This window comes from Bradysia coprophila, unplaced genomic scaffold (genome assembly GCF_014529535.1).
Source record: "Bradysia coprophila strain Holo2 unplaced genomic scaffold, BU_Bcop_v1 contig_138, whole genome shotgun sequence".
NCBI lineage: Eukaryota > Metazoa > Arthropoda > Insecta > Diptera > Sciaridae > Bradysia > Bradysia coprophila.
In genome coordinates, this window is record NW_023503409.1 from 103048 (window position 1) to 131047 (window position 28000).

General features: G+C 34.5%; 2 protein-coding genes across 3 annotated transcripts in view; one reads left to right on the top strand and one right to left on the bottom strand.

The window, feature by feature from the left end:
* The first annotated feature begins 773 nt into the window (after nt 1-773).
* LOC119074157 (ubiquitin carboxyl-terminal hydrolase 7-like) lies at nt 774-27972 on the top strand. Its single transcript, XM_037180160.1, has 5 exons — nt 774-1052; nt 1188-1541; nt 1725-2257; nt 26494-26500; nt 27962-27972. Exons 1-3 carry the CDS (start codon nt 993-995, stop codon nt 2178-2180), a joined length of 870 nt encoding a protein of 289 aa, XP_037036055.1. The 5' UTR covers nt 774-992; the 3' UTR covers nt 2181-2257; nt 26494-26500; nt 27962-27972.
* Nucleotides 9410-28000, bottom strand: part of LOC119074156 (zinc finger SWIM domain-containing protein 5-like) — a 33942-nt gene continuing 15351 nt past the window's right edge. For both annotated transcript variants that reach the window (XM_037180158.1, XM_037180159.1), the window contains exons 4-13: nt 24018-24258; nt 20421-20548; nt 14671-15260; nt 11441-14605; nt 11190-11376; nt 10912-11128; nt 10414-10852; nt 9883-10348; nt 9718-9820; nt 9410-9649 (exon numbers count right to left, since the gene is read on the bottom strand). In XM_037180158.1, the coding sequence (XP_037036053.1) occupies nt 9463-9649; nt 9718-9820; nt 9883-10348; nt 10414-10852; nt 10912-11128; nt 11190-11376; nt 11441-14605; nt 14671-15260; nt 20421-20548; nt 24018-24258 (5723 nt within the window). In that variant the 3' untranslated portion in view covers nt 9410-9462. The remainder of the gene's footprint in view (nt 9650-9717; nt 9821-9882; nt 10349-10413; nt 10853-10911; nt 11129-11189; nt 11377-11440; nt 14606-14670; nt 15261-20420; nt 20549-24017; nt 24259-28000) is intronic.

The following is a 28000-nucleotide window of genomic DNA, read 5'->3' on the forward strand; positions in this document are numbered from 1 at the left end:
ATATATATTTGATTCTAACTTATTTTTCATGTGCTGTACTAGCAACCTAACTTCATTTATTATAAGGGGGTAAAAATGCTACGCAGCCTTTAAATTTTACATGTAAAATTAGAAATTAGGCAACAGTGGATAATTCAACAAACAAAGGTATTTTGACAGGGTCTCAACGAAGTTTTTTTTGCTAGAGAGGGCATTGTCCATTTTCAATGTAAACATTCTGAGACCTAAACACAAAGTAAATTGGTTGACGGAAGAAATGGCTTTTAAGGTATTTACGCTTTCGGTAACAACATTTAATCAGTTAAAAAAGAGAGTTTGAAATCTAAAATGCCTGCAAAGCATTTATGAACATTTCACTAAATCGAAACAGGTGCACCCAACCAAACGATTTTTCATGCACTTTTGTTCACTTGGTTACAGCACGACAGAGTAAAGTTAACCAGGCAGGAGCGCTTGTTTGACTAGGGACCTGAATAATCTAGTAGCCCTTGATATTTTGCGAATAAAATTTTTCAATTTATGTCAGTGTTCATTTGAGTTCATTTTCATCCCATGTATTAGGTCCCTTATTTGACGTTTCGAAAATGAACCGCTCCTGCCTGGTTTATTTTACTCTGCCGTGGTTACAGACAAAAAAAAATCAAGTTTTAATGTTCTTGTTGACGAGTTTGTCGCTTAAAATATTGCACAACCCTAGCGAGCATTATGGCATGTACGTACATACGCTCTACGGCTTGTATCGAATGCTTTATTTATGAGATATCATTAGGGATGACGTGTTCAACTTGACAACTGCATTGACTTTTCAGAAAGACGTAAACGGTCCAGAAATATTCCAATAACGTGAATACGTTTTTGTAGTCAATTATACAGTTAACTTCATCTGATGATTGCATCAATTTCCTGCATAATTCGGAATTCATAGATGATGCCTATGAGCCTTCAAAGGCAATAGAAATATAAAAATTATCTTCAACCGATTGTTTTTAAAAATGGTTCTTACAAAGGACGACGTTGGGGACATAGTGAAATTGTTGTTGATCAACAATAAAGTAAGTTTCATTTATCAGGTCTGCGACAACCACTCAGTGTGGTTCTCAGATCAATCAATAAGACGAAACATTTCCAAATATATGATAGCACGCCTGCTCCTTCTCATGCTGACCCCGTAAATTTCTTTTTTTTAGAAAGATGTTCAAGGATACGTAATCGCCACACTCTATTTCAAAATTGGCGAGTATCACAACGCTCTAAAATACGTTTCCAGGTATTTGTATATCGAACCAAATTCGTTCCACGCTAACAAACTGCAAGGAGAATGCTATGAAAAACTAAATAGAAATGACGACGCATTAAAATCGTTCAAAAAAGCACTTAAATCGGTGGACAAAGAGAACGATTTAGAACACTCAGGCGAAAATCAGAATGTTGACGAAATTAGAGAAAAAATGGGAAAAATCGAAATATTCTCGTCTTCAGTAGTCAATGGAAAGGAAAGTTCTACAGCGAAGACTGAATCAATGGACGTGATGGTAGAGGCGGTAAGGCATTCATGTAACGACATTGCATGCAAAAAAAATTCGAAATATTTACGAAGACACAGCACTGCTACTAGCGCCTATAGTAATTTCATCAGCCTCCGAATATTTTCTATGTTCATGCTAGAAGCAGTGCTGTGGCGAAAGATCGTTCAACTGTTATATGGTACTTTTTCCTTCGTCAAGGCGCACTCATCAACATCAACATCTACACCCAAAGCGAACACAAATGACGACGGTACATGTTCTGAAATAACATTCGAATTCCGCATGAATCATATTACATCCCTGGACTGTGCTAATTGCTCTGAAACATTCTGCTTCCAAAACCTATTGTGGAGAATAGTAGTGATGCCGTATAGGGACCTTGGAGCCTGCCGTTCGTTATCTGTTTATTTGATTTGCGATGGACGAAGCGACTTATCACAGTGGTCTTGTCACGTGGATGCGGAAATACGTCTGTTATCAGTGCGACCGAACCAGTATCCTTGCGAGAGAAAAACTCGTCATTTATTTTCGAAAACGACGGATGCATGGGGCTTTCCGGCGTTTTTGTCTTGGTATGATGCTGTGAGGCCTGACGGAAATTACATGCGAGATGACTGCATTACTGTACAGGTGTATCTTAAGGTTTTACAGTAGTGCTCCCATTGGATTGTTTGTTTTGATTGTTATGAATAGTTTGAATTAGTTTCTAATCCGCGTTATTTGAGCTCTTTGTCTAAAATGAAATATTACATTGCCGTTGCCTCATTTAGATCTTCTAATTCTTTAAATTAATTCGAATCGTTTTGAATGTAAATGAAGTTTTGTCACAAGGTCTGGAAGTTAAATGCTGAAATTAATATGCGTGAATGTTATGTAATTCGATGAAATTACTTTTTTATTAAAACGAGCCTTTAACAAGGCTTTTTCTTTCAATGACAAAATTATTTCTTTGATTTTCATTTCGTGGAAGTTCGATTCGTGTGATCTCACATCCCGATAATATTGAATTGATCACCTATTTACTTTTTCATAAAAATTGTACACCAAGTCTATTACTTCACTCACTTTAAACCTTCTTGCCTAGAAAAGCTCATTTTACTACTCATTTGATTTTAACATTATCGATGTCAATGACACCATTCTTTGAAGAAAATCTTCACGTTGCTTTTCTTTAATCGAACTACTCCACTCTTTCACCGTAAAAACGTTAGGCTCGGAGCAGGTATATTCAAGTCGTGCTACATTAGCTGGAATACAGGACACAAGTGTACAGTACGGAACATAATTTAAACTTAAATCTCTAACTTGACAGTGCAATCTGAAGTTGACCTGATTAAAGAACTTAATATGAGGTGATAAGCCTTAGATTCTGTTTCTGATTCCCGCACGTTAGTTAGCGGGCGTGTCGGAAGTCCACTACCAAAAATGTTTCACAATTATTATTTTTGGTGACGGCGAAGCATATTTACTTTTTGGCTTCCCCCCTTAACCCTAACGGCTCCCAAACCTATTTGAAATCTAGGCATACATACGAGTTCAACGAGCTATCACACGTTATTGCAGTTTCAAAATTGGCCGAGATATTCAACTTCGAAATATTGATGTTTGTATGAAAATAAGCAAAATTTCGTTTTTTCAGACAACTGGAATCGCCTAGGTTTGTTAGTTAGTTAGTTCCTATGGAAAAATGGATCCAGCAACTTCTAAACGTTTCTATAGATTTTCGTGAAATTTTGGTTGTAGGCTCATAATGGCCCAAAAATAAGAATGGAATTTTCAAAAGTTGGAAAAAACCCATATCTTGGGACAGTAATCGAAAAGCTTCAGCAATTTATTGACTGTAAGATGGGCTTAATGTTGATCCAAAGTGCGACAATTATTCGACATTTACATATGAAGGTAGTCTTTTCCGGTTACACCAGACTAATTTTCAAGAATAAAACTTATGATAACGTTTTTCCAGGTACAACTTGCTGCATTGTGGCCAATGAAAGTAGATAAGTAGGTATGGCCAGTCCATACAAGTCGGAGCACATACGAATTTGCATGGCGCCACCTCAAACGAACTCATTTCTAGTGGAAATTTGCACTAGAAATGAGTTCGTTTGAGGTGGCGCCATGCAAATTCGTATGTGCTCCGGCTAGAACAAATTTGAACGTTTGGCCATACCTATCTATTTACTTTCATTGATTGTGGCCACTATTTTCATGGTTTATAAAGATTGAACACTGTCCTGCTTATTTCTGGGAGGAACAATATCGAGAAGAAGAGGGATATATAGTTAATGGGGGATTGAAGTTTTTATAAGTTATTTTTAATCGACGTAAAACATTATTCTAAACAAAAAATTGTTCAACGGTATGTCTCTAAAATACACTTTTTTTATAAGTTCGTCTAAACTTCGAAGCGTTCAGCCGCCCCTAAGAAAATTACAAAATGGCGCCCCTATATTTTTGATTTTACACTGTTTTTAGAAATTTTTTTGATCAGAATTGTCGATACCCATGTAGTTCTTGCTGCAGAACACCTTACACATACTTATTTTCATCGAGACGGGAAACGGCCTCAGGCACATTTTAGGCGGCTGACAAAATTGGGTCTATTTAGGGTCGTACTTTGTAAACAAAATTAATTTGATAAACAAAAATCTGTCCATTTTAAGAGGCATACCGTAGAACAATTTTTTGCTTAGAATTGCGTCGAATTGGACTTGGAATTGGAATTCATTCCCCCATTGAGGTGAATAGAATTTGTATTATAAAAGAGTTTATTTTGCATGATGCTGTTGTATTGTTGAGAAGAGAAGTTTTTGTACCACTGAGTGGTGGTGTATACTAAAATGATGTGAAACTCTAATTAGTTGATATTGATATTATAGGTATAAGTATCGAGCAATAGTATCGAAGGTGTGCGACTGTTGCTTTCGTTGGTTGTTGTTGTTATCGCATATGATCGCATGCGATGTTTTACTTTTCCAAAACTGATTTGGATGGAAGTTTAGTTCTGTGGTAACAGAGTTTCGGAATTGGATGGTTAAGAGCGTCGTAAAGTAAAGATTTGAATGGAATTCACTCTGCGAATTTAATTCCGAGACAAGATATTCCTGTATTACCCGAAATCGAAGAGTTGCGAACGCCGTAAATAATATATGATTTACCCCTAAAATTTGTGGTATCAACCGAGAAATTGTATGACTAAGTCGAATTTCAAAGCTGTTAATTTTTTCTAGACTGTCAATTTCTTAAAGCAATAGATCATTGTCAATGTCGTTTGAGCTGTCAAATAAGTTGTCATTTTCACAAAGCTAACCTCAAATCGAACAAAAATAGTATTGGATGGTGAGACGCCACACAAATTTTCATAGATTTCAAGGGGTGGCTCTGTGAACGAAACATCTTTTGAGGTTAGCTTTGTGAAATTGACAACTCATTTGACACTTTTTTGAGAGAAGAAACCGCTATTTGACACTGATCTATTGTTTGTCTTGACTTGTATTTTATTTGATAGTCTGATCAGTGTCAAATAGCGGTTTCTTCTTTCAAAAAGTGTCAAATGAGTTGTCAATTTCACAAAGCTAACCTCAAAAGATGTTTCGTTCACAGAGCCGCCCCTTGAAATGTATGAAAATTTGTGTGGCGTCTCACAACCCAATACTTTTTTTGTTCGATTTGAGGTTAGCTTTGTGAAATTGACAACTTATTTGACAGCTCAAACGACATTGAAAATGATCTATCGACGTAACAAGAGCACTCTGGTGTATAATGTGGAATTGTTAAGAGTCTGTCTAAAATCCACAATAAATATAAAGTAAAAGTAGGACCGGATATGTGCAAACCATTTTAGCAATTATTATTGATGTAATGACGCTGAAGGTAATAATGCTCTGTTTTTCCACCTTCTGTTATTGTTTTCAGTTTCACAGATGTTTGAGACATCAGCTCGAAATGAAACAGAAAATTACCACACGGGATAGCCCATACGTATTGATGTATTGATGTTGAGTAGCGGTAGCTACACTTTGTGTTATGAGAAAGGTTTTTAGCTTGACGGGACTGTTCGTCCCTCTGTGGCCCGTTGTCGGAGGATCAAAAAAAAAGATCCTAACAGTACTTATCGTTAACCTTCTAAAGACGGAAGGAATGTTTATCCAGCTTGACTCAATCTCAGTATTTTCGATTTATGTAAAATATTTCGCTTCATTTGTTTTAATATACATTTTTCTATGTAAAGAGACGTTACTTGGAGCTCATTATTTATTGATGTCGTCATTGTCGATGACAAATGATGATTATGTAACCGTCCTGCTCTCGGATTGATAAAGCCGCACGCATGAGATATCAACCAGCTAAAGTTTCATTTTATTTGTTATCGGCAAACGTCGGTCTTGTTGAAATTTCCTATTTTCTTCCCTCTGTAAACAAATAACTATAGTGTGACATGATTCCAACATTTTGACAATCATTTTTGTCTTCTTCTGCCGATCGACTCTTAAGATTGCACAGATGACATATATTCAAACAAGTGGCTCTTTATTAACCAGAGTCAAGTCTTCTCACGTTAACGGGCGATAGACATTCAAAATGCATCGTTTCAATTATTTCAAATAGTTTTTTTTTGTATTTCGTAATTACTTAAATTTAGTAAATATCCTGAGATTACATAATGTCTTAATTATTCTTTTTTCTTTCATTTTTTTTAAATTTTTCTTTTGTTTATTTTTCTTTACTTTCCACTCCATTTTCATTCGATCTCGATTCTTCTATATCTCATAGTCTTAAGTATAGTTTATTTATAACGGCTCAATACACATTCAAATCATAATCATCAAGCAAGTACGATGGATAAAAAAAAATTGTCGGAACTAAGAACTAAAAAAAATTTAAACAAAAAAATTGTGAAAAGACTATCTTTATCATAATAAGCAACATCACGTTCAAACATATTATCAAATAAAATTTTAGCTATGATTTGTTTCCATACTTTTTTCGATTTTTAATTTAAATTTCTTCGTTTTTAAAAAATGCGTTTTTATTAAATTTTTTAATTTATTTTTTTGTGAACGTCGTGAGTAAATTTCCAATACTTTTGTTCATCCTAATCTAAGTTTTTTTTTGTTGTTGTTTTTGAAAAGCACGAGATACTTTTATGTTTTGTTTTTAATTTTACTTTTAGGCTTTCTTTTGCATCTTAAATAGTTTTATAGTTTTCTTAATGATTTTTGTTTGTTAATGATTTACAAATATTTTCAGATATTTTGTTTTGTTTTATTTGTTATAAATATCTACTAGTTTTGTTTTCTTTTGTTGTTGTTGTTATTAAATATTTTCTTTAGTTAAATACTGGCACAAGTTTTAATTCTATTTTTTTGTGTTAAATATATTTTTTAGGTTTTCATTTTTCACTGAAATTATACAGAAAAAACTATTTTTGGCAGCGTAAAATTAACACAATCAACAAACAAACAAAAAAAAGAGTTTTTCATCCATTTAATCCATTGTCTCTCATTTATTATTAAGTCTAATTAAGTGACTCCATCGAGTCAACAGAGAACGCATTTGATAAACAGTCCAATTTAGGGAAGAAATCCGTAGACTTTTATTTAAAAAAAAAAAAGTAAAATCAAAGCAGAATAACGAGACAAGACCTGCATCAGGATAGATTAATTCACAAAAATCGGTTTTTTCTCGATTTATTGTGTCAGAATTGAGGTCAGAATGATAGCTTGTGGATCCATGCATTCTTCTAGATTCCATTCATCACAAGTGGTAACTTTTTCTCAACTCAGCGGCGAAAGTAAAACTCTCGTTGCTTTTTTTTTAGAAAAACGTTGTATTCGGTGAAAAATGTTTTTTTAGGCACACAATATGTCTCGGCCTGGAGCCTCGATTGACAATCTAGTACCTAAAAGATCATTTAACACTCGGTGGCATAATGGTTATTTGATAGTTACATAATCACCGAGACTCATACAACGATTCATGCAACTCGAGATCATAATGTTCGAAAACTGCGAACTTTATATCACACTGTAGCAGTTCTAGAACATCTAAAGACTAATAAAGTGCTTTTACATGCTACATGCGTCGAAAACCGCCCTTTCATGTTTCAAGCACTACTTTCGACGCATGTCCATTACATAACTCGGGATAAAAATGAAGAGTATCGTTTTTGTGTGTTTATTGACCTCGGCTATGCCTCGGATCAACAAAATTCACACGAAAACTCTACTTTTCATCTTTTTATCCCTAGTCATATAAAATACTATGCATTCGATGTCATAAATAACTATTATGCAACAGAGGTTTGCATATTTTCCACATTATGATGCTGAGTTGCATAAATTACTATTTCGATAATGAATTCTGACGCTTTCCATTAAGTTAATCGACTTGGTGAATACTCCCTTTCCAATAAATCATTCAATTTCAAACAATGAATATGAATGGTTGGAATCAGGGCCTATTATTGGCAATGACTTAAAACAAAATTACTGAATTTATTGCCATATTTGACAAAATTACCGACATTACTGACATAAATTGCCAAATTCCATAAATTCCTATTAATAGGCCCTGCAATGATTGCTCTTCAGATACATTCACTTCGAATGACTTGTTGACTTTAAGATTTTCGATGCATTTGTTCAGGTACTCCATGCAGGTCATTGTGAAATAACGACATAAAAATAAAATTTTGTAACAAAATAGGGAATTTCCTTTCTCTTAACTAATAGTAAGCAACGAAATATGTAGATAAATTGGGAGATAAAAATAAAATAGAAAAAGAATTTCTTGGTGTACAAAAGTAAAACGAACAGAATATTTTCAACAAAAAAGAAATGGATTTCGTTATAACAATTTCAAAAAGCAAAAAAAAATCAATTTGTTCTAAATTTCAAATAGAAGTGAAACTAACTAAAACGAAATTGAAGCAAAGACGTACTTATACGATATAAAGCATTTTCGATGAGAAACAGTGTTCAATTAAAAAAAAAAGAAAATCCAACTCTCAGTCAACTTCTTTTCGCAACGCCCAACAAATTTGAAAATATTTACAGGAATAAAGCTTTTACTAGACCATTCGGCTATCAGGAAATATTTTTAGATCATTTCATAGTAAAACACTTTTCTCATTCGATCCAATGCTTGAAATACAAAAACAAAAAATTTCCTAGAAATTCGGTTAATGAACTTAACAGACTAATTCAACTAAATTTAATTTACAAAAAAAAATCTTCTCACTGTCATCAATTTTCATATTTTGTTCTCGCTGACACACAGTACTTATAAACTCCAAAAAAATGTATTCTTTCTGGCTCAAAACTAAAAATATTTTCTAAACAAAAATTCTGACTCTATAATACTCAGTAGGTCGAAAGAGACGATCCGGAAAAAAATGGGGAGAATTCAGCATATCGTCCGCCCACACCTCTCCATCAGCGTAATAAATAATTAAATTCATTTAAATACATAAATCAGATTGAGATCATACATGGTTTGTTGTTTTGTTCATTTGTTTTCTCTCGTCCACACATTTTGCTAAAATAATTAAAATAATTGCTGCTGTTGCTGTGGAGTCGTGGCATCACTTTAACCATTACTTGAATTATGAACTTAGAATTTGAATTTTGTATAACGATTCTCATCTTCCGTAAAGGTCCCATTGTCCAAGAACTTGTTCGACGAAAAATTATTTGTCGAACGGTCAAGGAGCTGGGAAATAGGTTCCTCAAGCTGCACACAAATAACTTACTCCATTAATATACAGAAGAAGCAGCAAAATCGTTATTGACATATTCACTATTCTGTCGATCTTCACTTTGACGAAATTTCGATTGACGATCCCCACAGCAACCCCTCCAGACTCATTAAGTACACTATCATTTTCATTTGCTTTGTTTTTATATCTAATGCTTAACCAAACACACAATATTTTTTATACAAATTGAAACCGCTGCCGAACCTGACGCACCAACTTCTTTTTCCCCTTGTAGGCAACGGTTATGTTTTCTATCAATCGCGAAAAATGGGCAGGACCATCACGTGCCAGCACGAATGTGTCCCTGGCTTTGCCCAAAAAGTCTATAAAGTCTCCGTAGTGTCGAGGCGAAATGTGAGATAGTCTGGAAAATTGGAAAGGATTTGAGTGATGCAAGTACAATTGGCTGATCGGCGAATGCCAATAAAATACCTGGAATGTGTTGTATTAACATATGCAGCTACAGCAGCTTCCAGTAATTGACGTAATGGAGCCCGATCGTAACTCAGTTTCTGGCAAGGGCGCATATTGTTTCCTACGATACAATTTGAAGTTAAGTAAAAGTTCGACTATCACAATTCGAATGCTCATCATTACCTCTGTGATGCGTGTTAAAATGAGATATACCCGGCGATGGAACACTGCATCGACGCAATATATCCGAGAGTACAGTTGCACACTGTACATTCTTTATGACTAATGGAATCATATTGGCTAACTCTGCTTTGCCGAGCGAATGCGACAGTGCACAAGCCCAATGGATGTCATTTATCGCTGGATGAGAATCCTGATTGTAGGCCAAATGTACATTCTTCATGGCCAGCATTGCAAGTTTGTACGCTCGCATTGGATAGCCACGATGTTCCATATATCGAGCAATAGTAAAGAGTTGACTCGATGTCATGATGTGCGTGGCGGCATCAATAACAATTTGATAGGCAGTTTCAAAGGCGATAGGATCATTTTCGCATAGTGTTAAAGCATTCAATGCACAATTAGGTGGATCCTTTGTGGCACATTGCAGAGCCAAATTTCTGGCACAAGCTGACAATTCATCTTGTTGCTGTTGTTGATGGAGTCGAAGTTTAATTATCGAAATTTTGCAGAAAAATATTTGATTGCACTTACCATAACGTTCAAATTGAGCCGAGCTGAATGTGACATGATAGTCGTGGCAACAGCTCCAGTCGCTTCTGTTGGAGTGAATAGTTGATACCAATTCTGCATAATCGAAAGCAATGCATCCAATCCCAATTGTGTTGCGCACGTAACCAACCATCGAACCATCTCCCGGCGACGCCAATTCAAACAGGTCAATGTCATTCGCATTACCTGCAGACCCAATTCAAATGCAACTCCCAATAATGTTCGATTCCGATGATCACTTTCAGGTGTGGCGAAACGGAATGCATCTTGAGCTAGTTTGAACAAATGCGATGACGAATGGATATTTCGTCGGGCACTTTCCAGTACAGACGACAGCCGTGTGGGATCTCCTTTGGCTGCACTTAACATTGTGGAACTCAACGAACATTGCTGTGTTTCCAGGTGACCAAGAGTCCACCATCTGAGAAAACGGGATTTTGTAAAAAGTTGAATGTCACACTCAATTGACATTGAACATACCTCGGATATCTCGACAAAATGAATCCATCCCTCTGGTAGTTATTGCTATTTTGGATATTATTGTCCATTGCACTTTCGTTACTCTCCTCCAACACTGGTAATCGCATTGCTCGTAGACCGACTTGGAACGCCAAATCGAGATGTTGATTCAACAACGAAGCAAAAAGAAACCTTGCCAGAGTGTGCATCGGCACAGATTCCGGATGAATTGACATTCCTAGAACAGCGTCAGTTATAGAATGAATATGAAACAATGTTTGTGACCTAATCAATCTTACCTAAGCCGCTGCTGGGACCACCATCCAACATTTGTATAGTTAATTGTTTCAGAACTTCTACCAATAATTGATCTAAATCGACATGACGAAGGCGAGCAATGAGCTGATCTTGCTGCTTACAAATTACATGTTGTGAGTAAAGACCTTGCGGCATGATTCGTTGTTTACCGAGAGCCAACGTAGCAGCCTATAACAGAGCGAAAATTTAATTTCCAAATCAGAGATATATCGAGGAGGATCAGCAAACAAACCTCAAACGCTAAAGTCAAATACGTTTCGCTGCGGTCATTTGACAGTGGAACACGAACATGATGATATCTTGGCGAAATTAAACTGCCATCTTCAGCAGCTCCCGAAACACTATCGAATGATAGGCGTCCCATGTCGGGACCATTTATCGAATCGGGTATGATACATGCTTCAGTCAAACAATCGAATATGCAAGCAACAGCATCCAGAGGAAATTCAATTTCGCATCCGACGCAACAATCCAAGCAATTTGACACACAGCTCGGTTTCTTGTTTCGAACAAATTCGGGTGTGTTGGCGTTCAGTGCGGCTAGTGCAGCCTTTGAGGTAGATGCCCCATAATTAACAATATTTTGATAATTTATTTTGTTCGATGAACAAGCAGCTTTTGTTGACGATTCCGACAAGCATTTACACGATGATTGCTCATCCATTTTTTGGTAATGACGCGATGTATCAAACTGTCCGTACGTATTTCTTCCGAAGTAAATGTTTGAGTTAACGGACGATTGATTGCATGAGGTCTTATTTGCAGTGGAACAGTCACATCGATAACTTTTCGCAAGCGTACAGCACTTCGGTTTTTCAGTCGTAAATATCTTGCAACAATAGTTTTTGATGCAACATTGATTTTTGGTGTGTTGAGAGCAAGGTTTCAAGGATGAAGACGATGAAGACGACGACGACGACGTCGATGGCTGCGCCTCAACCGAATCATTAGCAGTAGAATTTGCTTCTGGCTTTGAGCTACTACTCTCCCCGCCATTAGCGGTTTTGTCATCGGCCGATTGTGGATTTTTAGCATTTTTGCAGTCACAGTTTGCATTCGCTTGTGGTTCGACATCGTACGGCTTTACAGAGGATGCAGCAGCTTCACGTCCTTTCATCTCTTGCAAACATCTGTGTCCGTAGTTGTCATGGATGTACTTATCTAAATCCTTACTACAATGTGGTCGTGGACTGAAGAAGTATGAATCGCCAACCATTCCAGATGACGATCGATGAACGATACTACAGTTGTCGGCATGGCATGTGCTGGGAGCGGCATTCAGATTCGGAAGGTAATTGTAGCGATTACCAGAGTTGAAATTAGATGATCCGTAGCGTTGATCGTACATGTGGTTGCCTAATGGGCCAAAACTTGTTCGAAAGAATGTAGGTGGATGCATATTGCTACCGAGGTTGTAGCGGTTGTTTTGGAAATTGTTGTTAAAGTGATTGTGGTAGTTGACACGTTCACGAGTTTCGATACAACGCTTGCACCCATCATGAGGAATATTATTGTACCTTGATGTGCTGTTGTAGTCGTACCGGTACATTTTGTAATCCTCTTTGTGTGGATTTAAATTGTGCAATGGTACAGCAGGTACTGCACTTCTGCTACTTGATTTTGATTCTTTGCAGTTGCAGCAACAGTGACTGGCCTTAACTGGTTCTTCAACTGGAGGATATTGTGCAGCAACAAATTGTTGATATCTGTGCCACAAGATCTGAGCATCTTTTTGAATTTGTTTCATTGTTCGTACAACGCTGACGGACAAGCGTAATGCTGCCTCGGTATGGCCGTGCGATCGTAAAGAATCCACTCTAGCTGCACACATCGAAAGTGGTTCATGCCACAATGGCTGACCCAAAGAATTGAAATTAGATCTTAAACCAGTCGGTTGAGTCTGTTTACTCGATGTAGCTGTTTGTATGGAATTATTACTGCTGATCGAGTAATTGTTGCTGGCCAAAATATTTTTCAAATGCTGATTATCCCACGACATGCCGACTGCATCTAAGGCTTTGTGGAAAATGGTTCGAGGAACTTTATTACGACCAGCAGCACTGCCGTTATTTAATTTAACCTTTTTTGCCGGTCGAGCATTGTCGCCATCAGGGTTTGCTTCGCGTGGCCGAATTCGGCTAGGGTTGGAAACTGGAGGTTTTTCATCATCAAGTTTGTTCTTCGACTCTTCGGCAATGTTCGGTGGAGAAATGTGCGGCTTTAAAGTGCACTTTTCACAAGGCGTTTTTGCCACGTCGAGACACATCTTCGACGAATGTCCGTTTTCGTGATCTAATTTGTCTACAAAACAGTCACATTCCTTAGCTGGAACAGCGTCGGTTTCTTCACGATCTTCCCGTTCATCAGTACAATCACAATTATCGTCTATTTCCTTACTGTCGGAACTATTGATGGAAGATTCAGTCGGTGGTATGCTTAGCTTATTATCACAGGTATCCATATGGCGTTTGTGCTCGACGCTCCTATCCGAATCACCAGAGGAGCAATTTTTTTGGCAAGAATATGTCGAGTCTTTGGAAGAGCCAACCGCATTAATACTATTTAGACCTAGAACACGTTTCGTACACACATCTACATTATCACAACATTCACTATTGCAATTCAGACATCGGTCTTTGATCGTTACACATTTGCTACACTTGCAGTTCGTCAAGTCACAGTCTAATTTCACCACGTCTTCACTATCACCTAGTTTATCAATTCGCAAAAAGTTGTTGTACTCATCGTTGCCGTAGTAGTTATTCATTCGACTACTCGGACCAGCCTCGTCCAAGTCCATATTTTTGTTAATAATTTTATCACGATCGCCGATGTTAATGTCACCCAGTTCAATTTCGCCGTCATTGTCGTAATCATTGTCGATATCCATTGATTCTCTGGAACTTTCATCATTTACCGGCGGAACGATGTCTAAATTCAAATTGCAACCAGATCCTTCGCTTAACAATGCCAAACCGAAATTTCCACGACTGTTGTCATCAAAACTTCCGACCGGACGAGAATCTTCTTGTAAATTTTCATCGTCACTCTTGTTCAAATAGTCGATATGTTTTCGAATGCTACTGCGTGGCCTAGGACTTCGAACTGCTTCATCTTCCAAATCATTGTTTTGTATATTGTTGTCGTTGATGTTCTCTTGCAACAGTAAATTGTTGTTATCATTCGGAATGTCTCCTTCGGGCTGTTCATTATTTTCTTCCATTTCTGCGTCAGCATCGGCATCGGAATCGGAATCAGACTCTGAACTGTCGTAATTGTCATCGTTGTAGTTATCACGCTGGTTGTGATTTCGCTGGTACATCATGTTGCGTAGATTGTTTTCCCGAAAAAACCGATTTCGATCTCGTTCCCGTTCTCGATGTGATCGTTCACGATACTAAAACAAAAAAAGATAAATTTTGAGTTCAAAATGTTCCGTTTCTAAAGGCGAAAGCAAATTACATTTTCATTCCTGCCAGGAGGTCGAAAATCTGGATCTTCTTGTGGACAAACATCATTCTTTGACCATTTATCCAAAAGCGTTTTCCATTGAGATCGTTCGATTGCGGTAGCTCTCGGATTCAAGACAATACACACCCACAATGCACCCAATTGATCCCATAACTGTCGGCATTTTTCCGTCATCGGTGTTCCATGACTCTTCCACATAACCAATCGCGGATCGCTCAGAAATTGTTCGGTAATCAACGTCAACATTCTGGCGCCATTCGAATCTTGAGCTCGCAACATTTCTCGCACTTTGGCAAACAGTGAATTCAATTGCTTGTTACCGTTGTAGTAACTACCCTGGCCCAAATAACTTCGCACAGCTTCACACACTTGAGATTCATCCAGATGCCATGAATGATCGTCATCGGTGGCCGCACCAGCTGTCGGATCTGGAGCACCACAGATTGCATTTATTTCCGATTTTTGTTGAAGAATTTCATCGGCAAGTTTTTGAGCGGTCGGCAGAACTTCGGTATGATGGGCCGATATGAGATATTGGACGAATTTTTGGAGTTGCTGGCGACTCATCTGTAGCAGCGTTTCTGTAAAAAATAAAGAGAAATTCTGTTCAACATTTGATATTCTTTTTTGTGTGTCCCAGTTCCCTCTTCCCAAAAAGTGTATGTATTTCGTTCAGTTGCTACGTCTGTGTAAACAACAGGTAGCCTTTTATCGGGTGGCTATGCCATCTGTTATCAACCACAATATGAAGAAAATACAAAAGATCCGTTTAACGAGTTTTCATTACAGCAAAACGTATGTAAAAGTAATGAAGTAGCAGATTTGGCGAGAATCGTTTTAAAATCAAAAGTAGTAAAAGATTCGATGCTTACATATAGCGTGAGTGGTTAAGACATATAACGAAGTAATGGTGCGCCCTATCCACGATAGTGTAAAATAAAAATAAATAAAACAGGAAAAAGTTAATGGGAATTGTTAATCACCACTTTGCCATTCATACTACAATAACTATTTCTATGAAATTGATCAGAAGTAGGACGTGGAACGTGAGTTTTTTGTGTTTTTTTTTCCGCGACTACAGCAATTTTCGGATACAATATTCATTAAAATTAATGAGAGCGTGGAGTGAATGTTTGTATATGCCAGAAATGGAAATGTATGCGTTGATAAATAAATAATTGAAATTTTAATATAAATTATATTCAAATTACCCCCTTCAATTTTCATGTTATTTTCGCAAAAATAAAAAAATAAATTAATATTCAACACCCTGATTCGTAGGTAAACGTTGAATAATACAATTACAAATTTGCAATATTTTCCGATGCACTATATGTGTACAAGATAACACCGTCAAAGTGTTAAAATATTAAAATGCTAAATAATAAATAATAAAAGTATAAACAAATTAATGGCATAAATGGGAATTTTAATTTTTTTTAGGAATATTTACAACTGCATGACATTTATTCACATCAATTTAATGAGGGTTCAGGATGCAATTTTTTTTTTTAATGATGGGTATCCGATGATTATTTAAATGACCCAGGTAACATGAAAATTTATATTGATTACAATTCGGCTGGAAAAGTTGTTTTTAACGAGCAGTCTCTTGCCATAGCTTTAAAAACATTTTTCCAAAACCATTCATTAACTTGTTAAATTGCAGATGGGAAATTCGTATTGAACTAGTGCAAAGAACACGTTTCATTGCGATACTCTAACATAGTCATTACTCTGCGTGCTAATTATACTTTCACAGCAGAAAGGGATTTGACAAACATTGCAATTCAGAGTTAATTATTGATATGCATAACAGAATTCCAAAACAGTTCACATATTTCTAGTTCACGCATCGGAATGCATCAAGTCACGCATCAATTCCTATTCGAATGACATTTTTTTTTCGACGTTTCGAATTATTAAATCACCATAAAATGTGGCCTGAAAGAATTGATAAGCTGATGATGGAAACCAAAGAAATGTTTGATGGAATTTATAGTTCAGCAGTAGAAATGTTACTGTTGGAAACGAAGTACAACCTCACGAAAAGGTTATGTTCTCAGTTATTAAACCTATCACAGGTGTCAAGTTTATTACAAGTTCATGTTGACTATGTTTCCGTTAGTTCTCTTGATCCAAGTATTTTCATCGATTGTAGGAAAATTATTTGCTTCAATAAAAATTTCAACAAATAAATTTTGCTATTTAAGACCAGGTTTGAGCTTATCGTTTATTTTTGTCGTCGCTGTCGATAAAAGTAGCCCCTGAAACGCATCTGAAATCGTACTCGAAAACTAAAATTTATCATTTATCAAGTGCCTGTGTAAATAAACCTCTTCTTAGATATCTCATAAATTTGAAATATTTTGAATGGCGAATGATCATAGTTGCATATAAGTATAGAAGCAACGATATTAACATACATCTTGTGTAACTGAATCTCAAGTAGACTCATCCGCCCTAATGTAATGCATTTTGTATAAATAAAATGCAGAAGAAGTACGGAAATTTGAGCCGTACAATTTCAGCCCAGAACCACATTGTAAAGTTCCTGTTAAAATATTCTGAACGTATTCGCTTCGCAACGAAACGACATATACCTACAATATCGTCTGCTGTGTAATTTGATTTCATTCAATTTATTTTCATCTTGAATAATACGAAATTCCCGGACATGCGCCATAAGGTTATTAGTTTTGTACATTTATTATGGAAAAGGAAGGCACTTTTTCCATATATTTTTTAGATTATAGTATGGAGCGCTGTATTTGCCTTTTGCATTATATATCATTATTTCCTCATAATTTATTTTAGTTTTTTTTTTTAATAATACTTAAAGACACAAAATGGATGCGGCTATTTAACAAACATAAAAAAACGACTAGTCAAAGTTCTTTCATGCCCAAACACACAACTGAAGATTGAACGAAACGATTATTATTGAACGTGAAATTTTTTTTATTAAATTATTTACACTGTGTCTGTATAGTATACATGATTCATGTATATTCTACATATACGTACACTCTCAGATCGGCTATACTTTGGTGTAATAATTTATTCCCATTTTAGCATTAATTTTTATGAAATTGAAAAAGCAATACACTTCGTTTTTGATGCATGTTAAAGTCAAATTATCTTCAACATAATTTGAATATTGATATTGAGTTAGTACTAAATTCGTGTTTGTTGTATATATAGTTTCGTTTCGCAGTATATACTTTTAGTATTGCGTTTTGTTTTGTTGTTTATTTTTTTGTTGTTGTTCAACAAAAACGAAATACAGTCAGCCGCATTTCATTCCGTAAAGGAACTCCCATGATGATGAATAATGGTATATTCTAGAAATACACCATAAATGAGTGCACATAATTCGATTTAATGTGATTCGGAAAATTATTATTCGTCTTAGCTTTGCGCGCTGGAGTTCAGAATATTATGATGGAAAATAAAATTCTTAATGAGCACTCAACTCAAACTTGGTTTCACGTTATTTTATAATCCAATAAAAATTATGTATTTTTTTGCCCAGAGAACGAATTACTCCCTTTGTTTGAATTGAACGATGAATCGACGTCAATATTTTATATTGTTTTCGAAAACGTCGTCCTTGCTGAATATCATTATCGAAACTCGATTTGAAATGTATAAGGAGTTGGGAAGCTCAAACTTTTTAAATTCATCAAAGCAGAGTATTTACTGTTCTATCGTTTGTTTTGGATCCTTATCCACAAAACAAAACGAAAATTTTTCTTTAGAAGTTATTTCGAAATTAGAATTCTGCACTTTTTGCTATGACGGTATACAGAACAGTTTTTTTTATAAGAAAGAGAACTTTGGGTATTTTTACCGTCTATACATTTATATGCAGAAGGTATTCAACACCGCACATTGGTTCAAAAAGCCTTCGCTGTAGTAATTTGATTATTATTTTAATTTTCCAATAGTTCAGTCAAATCGCAACCAAAAAATATCGATTTTCCCTTGTAGCTTCCGACAGGCTTTTATTAAAGCGGAACCTTCGGACTCGTTTAAATGCGAATCCTTTAGGTAAATTTTAGTGTACCAGCAATGTTCTTGAATTCATATGGCTTCTCAATATATAAACACAACGAGTGCACCACTCACATATTTCATGTACTGAAAACCATTTCATTTTCATTTCACATTGTACAATAAATGCTCGTCGTATATAAGCTTTGAGTCTTTAGTTATGATGACGTTGTTCACAAATTTTCATGCATGCGAACTTTACTACATGCAATAAATCGGATGAACAAAATGTTATATCGATGTTGTTGGGGAGTATGTATACCGTACATGGTTCCGTTTATGTACTTCATCTCATTTATCACAAGTATTATATGGTAAATAACAACAAGCAAATTGAATAATCTCGCTGTAATCGTAGAAAATGTACAAATATATTGTCGGAATGTGCAATATTGTTCACTTTGTACAACGAATATGCTGCATAGGTGGTACACAAACATGAATGCATCGGTTAAATTGTGAAATTTGGTTAATATGTGAAAATAGTATAGCTCTCTGTTGCATGGTTGCTGTTCGGTTGACACAATTGATTGTATTTTGACTTAACCCAGAAACATATCGTTTCTAAGTAAATGAATCTTATGGCTCGCGCACTGTGTATTGTATGCAGCGGGCGTAGGCGATTCAAATTCGCTAAATGGTACGGGGTGTTGAAGCAACACAAAAAGTCATTTACGTACAAAGTTTAAATCGATTGGAATAAGTAGTGAGAATTAGGACGGTCAAACGAGGGTCAAATGTCGTGTCTAGAATTAAATTTATTGAAACTGAGCATGAAGAGATGGCTATAAAAAACCAAAAAAGTAGGAAAGTCACATTCTACCCACTAGCGTTTCAGAAACAACTTCATATGTTGTCGATAAAAACGACAAAAATAGGCGATGAGCTCGGCCTAGTATCGTTCTGTAATCAAAACATATGTTCAACAAATGAAGTAAAAGATTTTTTAATCAAACACCAGACGTTTGTTTGAACAAAAGTGAAGAAGTGAAATATTTTGCCTTTATGATGGCTCACCGTTTCTAAAAGATTAAACAAAATGCAACATTGCAAAAGTATAGAACTCCTTCTAATCTTATTACTATACTTTATCTGTGTTTATCAACGTGTTTACAAGCTTTAACTTAACTCATTATGATTAAATTGAAAATGAAACATTACGGTTCTGTACGACGTTGTGCTTCCCTTTTCCCTATTCTCTAGACTAAATGATGCATTTTTCAAATTTTTCTCATGTTGGTAACATCATTGCAGTATGGTTTCAAGCGTCATTACTAATGCAGAAGAACACAAAGTTAATCTTGTAGCTGCTGTGCTATTCTGAGAAAGTTCCCACATACCAATCTAAACTCTAACCATTTGTTTGGCGAAAAAAAAAACTAAATTTTTCTTTTGAATAACTGTATACAATAAACCTTATCCTTCACTAACAACTCCAACAAGCAAGAGCACATAAAACTTTTATGCAATGTCCTTCAAATTATGGTTCGAAAACATTTTTCTTCCTCAATTTTTCGTTAAAGTAATTTTAATGAAATTGTAAATTTCATGGTAACGAAATACCCCGTTAGATTCTTTCGAAATGGTAAGAGTGCATATACCATGATCATCATCAAACACTTTTGTGATTTGTTAGGCAAAAGTGCAAACATATATAAAAAAATAAATCAAAAACTTAGACTTACCTGATATGGGAACACGAAGTTTAACGACTTCTGCATTTCGTATTCTGTACAGAGATAATGCAACAACATGGTGACACCAAAAAATGTCCTTCGTATCGCAACTGCATGTTACAGATGTTATTTTACACCTGCAAGAAAATAAAGTTTTATTAGGTTTCGGTATAACTACCAAGTTGGTTACAATAACGCTACACGAACTTGTATAATTCAGCAATCTTTTACTATATGCAACAATAAAAGGAAAGTTATGAGACCACTAAAGTTTTATAGTTTAATTGGACTTAGGATGTTGACGTTTTACTTAAAATTACGCTGACTTTTCAATTTATAATGGAAGTTTGAAATTCAATTCCCGTAAGGTTTTGAAAGTAATGTTATAACGCTGCTAGTTAAATGACATCTCTTCATCACTCAGAACTGGAAAGAATGTATCGCTTATATCCGATTCGATGATTTTAACCTTTCAGAAGTTTTAAAAATCTAGCTATATCTAGCTTTTTAGACATCAAATTTCCTCAAATTTGGAGAGTTATTGTCAAAGTATTTTGATCACTGCGATCCCTGTTGTTGTCGATAATGTAAGGTCACACTTATCTGTTGATAATCAACGGCATGAGGAAAATATAATTTTTTGGCAGACATAAAACCTAAATTATTTCAAAAATCTGATTGTGCGGTATATGACAGTTTTCGTACAGAAAATTCATCATTGTACTGTACACGGTGTATAAGACTAATTTGTTCGATATAATAATCAACAAAGTGTCAAAACTTAATTGATATTATTGGTTGAACGCATATTTTATTGTCTTATCATAAACAGCAACAAAAAATAAAACGAAAAATGTGCAATTCGTTCACATACTAACATTATAATCCATTTCTGGTTGCCTCGATAATTTTGATAAAAGAAAAACGTTCTTCGTAAATATATAAAATAAAATATCGCTTTGCTCTCTAAAAATAATTGAAAATTATTTGTCTGCACTTTTCTAGAACAACCACACACAGCCATATCTCGGCTGGTATATCGCCATTCGACTAAAAATATTAAATTGCTGTTTTTGATTTGTGATTTATTGTAGTTTCGTACACAGTCTTTTATTATAAAACTTTGTGTTATGTTTCGTTATTATTATTTTTGTATTGGACTATTTCGTTTTTAACATTTTTCTATATGAAAAATGACTTTTAAGCAACATATATCCATGTCGTTTTGTAATCACCACCATTATTTACAATAATTTTTGTATTAAAAAAGTTTTCTTTTTCTTTCGTACACAAATAGAAATGCAACGTCTGCAAATAAACAATTTTTATTGGTAAAATAGGAATATATTTTTTGGCGTTTAAATTGGCTTTTATGATTGAGTTTTTTTATTATAAAGAAATCGGGCAAATAAAAGAAAATATTTGCTTTTCGATTCCAACAAAATCAAAACTTTTTTTTTTGTTGTTGTAGTATTTTGACCGAGGCATGTTATCTTGATTTCAGATTATTGAGGCATTAGTTTATTATTGATTTAACAAAAAAAAAAAAAAACGTTGCGATGTATGTGTATTATATTTGAGCGGCCATAAAAGAGATGATTTTAATTTGCATTAAAAAATATGCTAAAAACAAACATGAAATAAAAACTCTTCAGAGATTATCTAACTATAAAATCAGAAATATTTTTTTTCCTAATTATATTGGCTGTTTTTGTATAACAAGACATACTAGCACACAGTATATGTATGTACGACCATAGTAGATATACGTGTAAAATTATGCATACAAAGTATAGTTAGCGTTTCAAATTTATGCCCTGTACTATAAAAAGAAAGAAAGTGTTTTTCCTTATATGTGCAATGCTGAATTTTGAATTGGTTATTTATTCAAATTATCTCAGATTATTCAATTAAAAAATTATGTTTTGCATTAAACATTTTAATGTTATTCATTCTAATTTTTGTTCGAGCCATTTTGTGTGTACGCTACATGCTCAATGTATGCAAATTTCACATGGTATATTTTACCTTATCAGCAGAGGTCTATTTTACTGATTATCAAAATTGTTAATTGTGCTATATTTCATTCAAAGTAGCTTGTCAGTTTGGTTTTCGCTTCGTACATCGTATTGTATAATCAAGACGCGTATAGAAATGTGGACTATGCTTGTGTAGAGATATAGAGAAATGTTAACATAAAAATTCGTTAATGATTTTTCGTTAACCATTTAAAATTTCATTTATTTTTCGAAAACGGGATGGAACTCTGTTGTTGACCCAATTAAACGTTCTTTTACATGTAAACATCATGAAATTCGTATAACAGGCGAGCAACACTGATTTGTAAGAAACATTCACGCGTAACATACTCTAATTCAAAACGTCAAAGGAACTGAAAGAATGGCCCCATTTGGATGGGTGGGATTTTACGCTTACAAGTATTTTAAAAGTTCTGTCTAGTAAATTGTAAGCAAACATATACTTTGAATGTAGCTAATCGTTCGTTTCATCTTCTCGCTACTAATTAACGTATACACTATCTCGTATACTTGCTCGTCCTCGTATATCTTTCATATCTGGCATAACCGTCTGCAGTCAATGTACATTCTTTCTTTCGCAATCAAGGTTTCTTCACATAGAAGTCGAAGACTGATTGCTTCTTAACAATAGACACAGTGCCGTGTACGATAAAATTTCGTTCGACCGTATCGGTCACAGTTCGGTCTTTCTAAACGTCTGTCGATAATATTTCCAATATTATTCGTATCAGTAATTAAAATCAGTGTTATACATTTTATCTTAGCCCAATCATGTCTGTGACAAATCGGCTAACATGCCGTCCGTCGAATTCGTATTGTTTCGCTGATATTGAAAGATAAGAACACAAGGATCGAAGCGTGGATTTTCGAATATATTTTTTTTAATTAATTTTCATAATAAGCTTTAGATGGTCTTTAAAGTAATCGTGCGTAATCGTTAATCGACGCTGAATTGCAGACTCCACTCGTGGGAAGTTTTATTTCGATCGAAGTGATTGGAAAATGTTGAGGCTAAAAGAACCACAAAATATTTCTTTAAAAAGAACATTCCTTAACCAACCATAACTGTGCGTATATATTTTTGAAAAATTTTCGTATTATCATTGAAATAAAAGGAAGAAATATTTTAGAGAAAACAACATGTGTAGTGTCAATTTAAAAGATCACATACTATAATAGATGCTCTTAAGAAACAGGTCGTGTATCTCTTTTTTTTCCGAGAAGAAACGCGAAACGAATGTTGGATATTGGATTATTTCTACGATAAGGAATCATCGTATACACAACGGATAGTGGAATATGAAATTAAATTTGTTAGTGATCGGCATACAGCTTTGATCATTATGCTCTCTCGTAGAATAAATATCATAAAATGAAACACGTTCTACATTTTAATAACACACTTGATGTAGTGCACACCAATATCATTCATTATTCAGGTAGAGTAATAAAATTATAAGAATTTAGTAATAAAGGCAGTTTAACTTGTATTTCCTTGCAATGCATTAAATCATCGCAACAAGATCAATTTTTTTTTTCTTCATTATTTTCATTTCAACAAACTTACCGATCGAAACTAACGGACACTTTGTATTTTTTGTTTTCCTCAATTGGATAATTGACGCCACCATTATTAGCAGTGTCTCGTTCAGTTGATGACATTCGAGCAGTTGGCTGTTGTTGACCAATTAAGTTATTGCCATTACCTATTTGTCCACCGTATGAAGAATTGCTGTTGTTATTATGATGGTTGCCATAGTCAATTGAACTTGGTGGATATGTCCAAACAATGCCACTCAAATGAAAACCTGTAATAATAGAACAAAATGGTTAGGAATAATAAATAGATATTTTCTTCTCCGAATATCTTGGAAATTATTTCCGTCGCAAGTGAGCGAACAGAACAGAGATCCACGTGAATATCAAAAAAAAAAAAAATTTCTTCAGTTTCATCTTGAGAAAAGATGGCACAGCACAACGAAACAATGTGAACCACATTGAGAGACTATTTCGGTAATAATATTTTCATTCATAACTTTTGTTTACGCTTTAAAACCCACAACGAATTGAAAGGAGTCGTACAAAAATAAGTCGTACACAATGTACACGATGTCCCACTTACGCAAACAAGTTAGAGAAATGTTTAAATTTAACAGTAAAGTTCTGCTTGGAGCTGCAATGGGTGATGCGATAAAAATATAAAGGGAAATATTTTATCAATGGGAAAGAAATGTGACGGTGAACATTTTCGGAGAGATATTTTGAACACTCACTAAATCTTGGCTGGATGCGTAAACTTTTCCATACCGATAGAACTTCAAATCTGGGTTAGAACACTGTAGATTCACTAGTAATCTACAAACATAAACTTGGCCTAAAACTTTGTTTTCAAACTTAAAGTCAAATGAAATTTTAACGAGTTAACGACTTTATATCTCTTGGTATACGACCTGGCCGTTATATTCGTTACACAATCAGTAGATAAAATATAAAAATTCCAGTAATGACGAGTTAGCTTTAATTGGTATCATTTGTACACTTTCGATAGAAGTATTCCATAAAGAATGGCACGAATCGCTTTAAGCCTCTAATTTAATATTGGAAATTTTACTAGTCAATTAGTCGGGAACAGTGTCATCTGCAATGTAGGAACTTCTTTGTGGTTTGAAGAATCGGTAATTTTTACGAATTCAATCGAAGTAAAACCAATGCTCAATAATGTCAAATCCAATACCAAGTTGACAAAATATTGTACCGTTATTCGTCAAGCGAGTTTTGGAACTACTGAGTGCCTTGTTCAAAACCTGTACAGCAATATGCAATTTATAGTGGAAATTGGGTCAGTGAAAAATTGTTCGGCATCCAATAACCGGTTTCAATCCCTATTCGATTAAGACCTTGCAATTCATTAGACACTGTCTAGACAATAAATGCATCATAGAAAAAATAAAATAAAAATATTATAATGTGTTGTGTATATATACTTCCGATTACATAATTCTAATATTTACATTACAGACTGACTACATAACCCAGTATATGAAGCCAAGGTGTATGTACTTTGTACATAATGTAAGACAAAAACATTCAACATTGAATCATACATCAAGTCATGTATAAATTTTATATATACGTACAAAATAGTAAACAAGTTGTATAACTAACGCTAACAGCACATAATATAATACAATTGAAGAAACCATATGATTTCTATATACAACCTGTGTGATGTAAATGCTATGCTTGCTATACATATATACGTATGCTGAATACACGAAACGAATCACTGTACAACCAACAACCGAGTATATATATAAAAGCAAGAAAGTATATAAATGCTGCTTTCAAGGACGGCATTCAATTCATAAAATACAACAGGGCAACGCGAAAATGTGTACTATCAAAATAGACAATAATATTTCTGCTGATGTTATGGGAATGTTTATACATATACATAAATAAGCTTTATAAACGTGAAACAACGTGAATATATACATATATATGTATTACGGTCATATACATATTTATACGTATATGTACAATGCTCTGATATCAAAATATAAATAGAGGAATAATGTGTTACAAATACGAGAAATATATATTTTGTTGTGCACATATAAACAATATCTCTATGTGCTGTACATATTTTGTACATTTTCCGTCTGAAAATGTTGTACTCATGTTATATTTCTCTCTCGTAAAAATTTTACAGAAAATAAACCGACCTTACACGAGTCTTAATAATGTTAAGAAATTAACTTAATGTACTATTAAGTCTACAAACGGCTTTAAAAGACAAACGCACAATCAAGCTAATTACGTTTGGGTCAATTAGAAACACTTGCGTACAAAGTAGAGAAGTGCATGCAGTTAAAAACTGAAACATTTACTGTCAGAAAGTAATTATTTCAACGGTTAAAGCTATTAATCATTTGTTTCCTATTTAGCTTTTCTCGTTCCTATAGTGGAGATATCAACATCTATACATCTGTAACTCTTCCCAATTTCGCTACGGATTCTATTATATTAAGGGAGCACCACAGCCGAAAAGTCATTGGACAAGCGCACAACAAGCAGCTTAGACTTCGTTAAACCATTGAATATTTTACTAGATCGAAAGTACCATGAACCTTTGATAATCGATTTTAATGGCCATTTGTTCGAGAAGATGTTTATAAATTCGATCGAATAATGTCGTGTACATGAAAAATGCCCGATAGAATTCCAAGAAATTTGAGTATATGCTCTCCCGGAACTTAAATCGTGGTCTTTCTGCTTGATGAGTCGTTTCTTTATAAAGTTTTAAACACTTGGATCAATATAATTTTTAATGAACGTACCCACTTATAACGTGTTCATTTAGCTCTCTTGTACATGATAATCTCTTTCTTTCAGTTAATTCTCACTGATGCGTATTTTATACACCGTTGAAACTGCCATGTAATAAATTGTTTATGTACATTTTATACAGTTGCAGTGTGTGCTGTCCACACATAACCCTATGTTTCACTTCCATCAATAAATAATTAGTTTTAATGTGCTTTGTAACTGTTTTTACGGCTTTGTTTACATTTGCCTTTATACAATATAATAATGTGAATTTCCAATAAGTGAATGGAATGTTCGACATAATTACGATTGCCAGCCAAAAATGAAATCATTTTGTTTCCGATAAATTTTTTTTTGTTTGTTTTTACTGAAATCTGATGATAACTAACTGAAATGGAGAGGTTCAATAAAAACTTTAATTCCTGATTGGTTTACTAAGAAATTTTAGAGTAAGCATGGTGCAAAAATGTTTGACTTTGATTGGAACCGAATTTGTTACCGTCATTAGAGAAAAATGCGATTAAAAAGTGAGCAATACTTCCGGCTAAAATAGGTTATAATCGTTCCGACAATAAGTTAAGGTACTCCTGATATTAGTTTCAGTACATTGGCCCTACATGAGGCAATTTGAATTTGTTATTCGGACAAATACTTTGTTAGTCACAAACAATGCATTGTTTCGATAAGACTCGTCCAATTTATGTTGTTTAGTCATGAATTGGAAGTTAGCATGATTTGCCACATCGGTCCATAAGAAAATTATCAACAAACAATTTATTTACTCGAAATTCATTAGACATGTTTACATAACGTATACGATGCTAATTACTAATTGAATTCGGACCTGCTTCGAAAACTCAAAGAAACAAATTTGAGTTCATTTAAAATGCAAAACTCACTTTACCTCAGACGAGACAAGAATTTTTAGTACATCATCACGATGTACATATATATATGCATACATCCACTTAAAGATGATTTCAACTTCCACAATTTCATAAATTTACAAGAAAATTATATATGAACAACACAACGTTAATGATTTCGTATACACAAAACTTACAAATTTATTCGAACCATCTTCTACCATTTTAATCGAAAATGAGCATTTTCACTATGAAAAATTATTTGCATAACCATTTATAGCAAACAACTGCATATATAATTAGTGTAAATGCTAAGTAAATTCGAATTGTTTAGACTTGCGTGTGTGTTTTGGTT

What these genes read in the sequence shown, in the direction of transcription:
- LOC119074157 (XM_037180160.1), top strand. Translation starts at nt 993, where the DNA reads ATGGTTCTTACAAAGGACGACGTTGGGGACATAGTGAAATTGTTGTTG. An exon ending in TGTTGTTGATCAACAATAAA is followed by an intron (nt 1,053 to 1,187) that starts GTAAGTTTCATT and finishes TCTTTTTTTTAG; the next exon opens with AAAGATGTTCAAGGATACGT. An exon ending in TGGACGTGATGGTAGAGGCG is followed by an intron (nt 1,542 to 1,724) that starts GTAAGGCATTCA and finishes TCCTTCGTCAAG; the next exon opens with GCGCACTCATCAACATCAAC.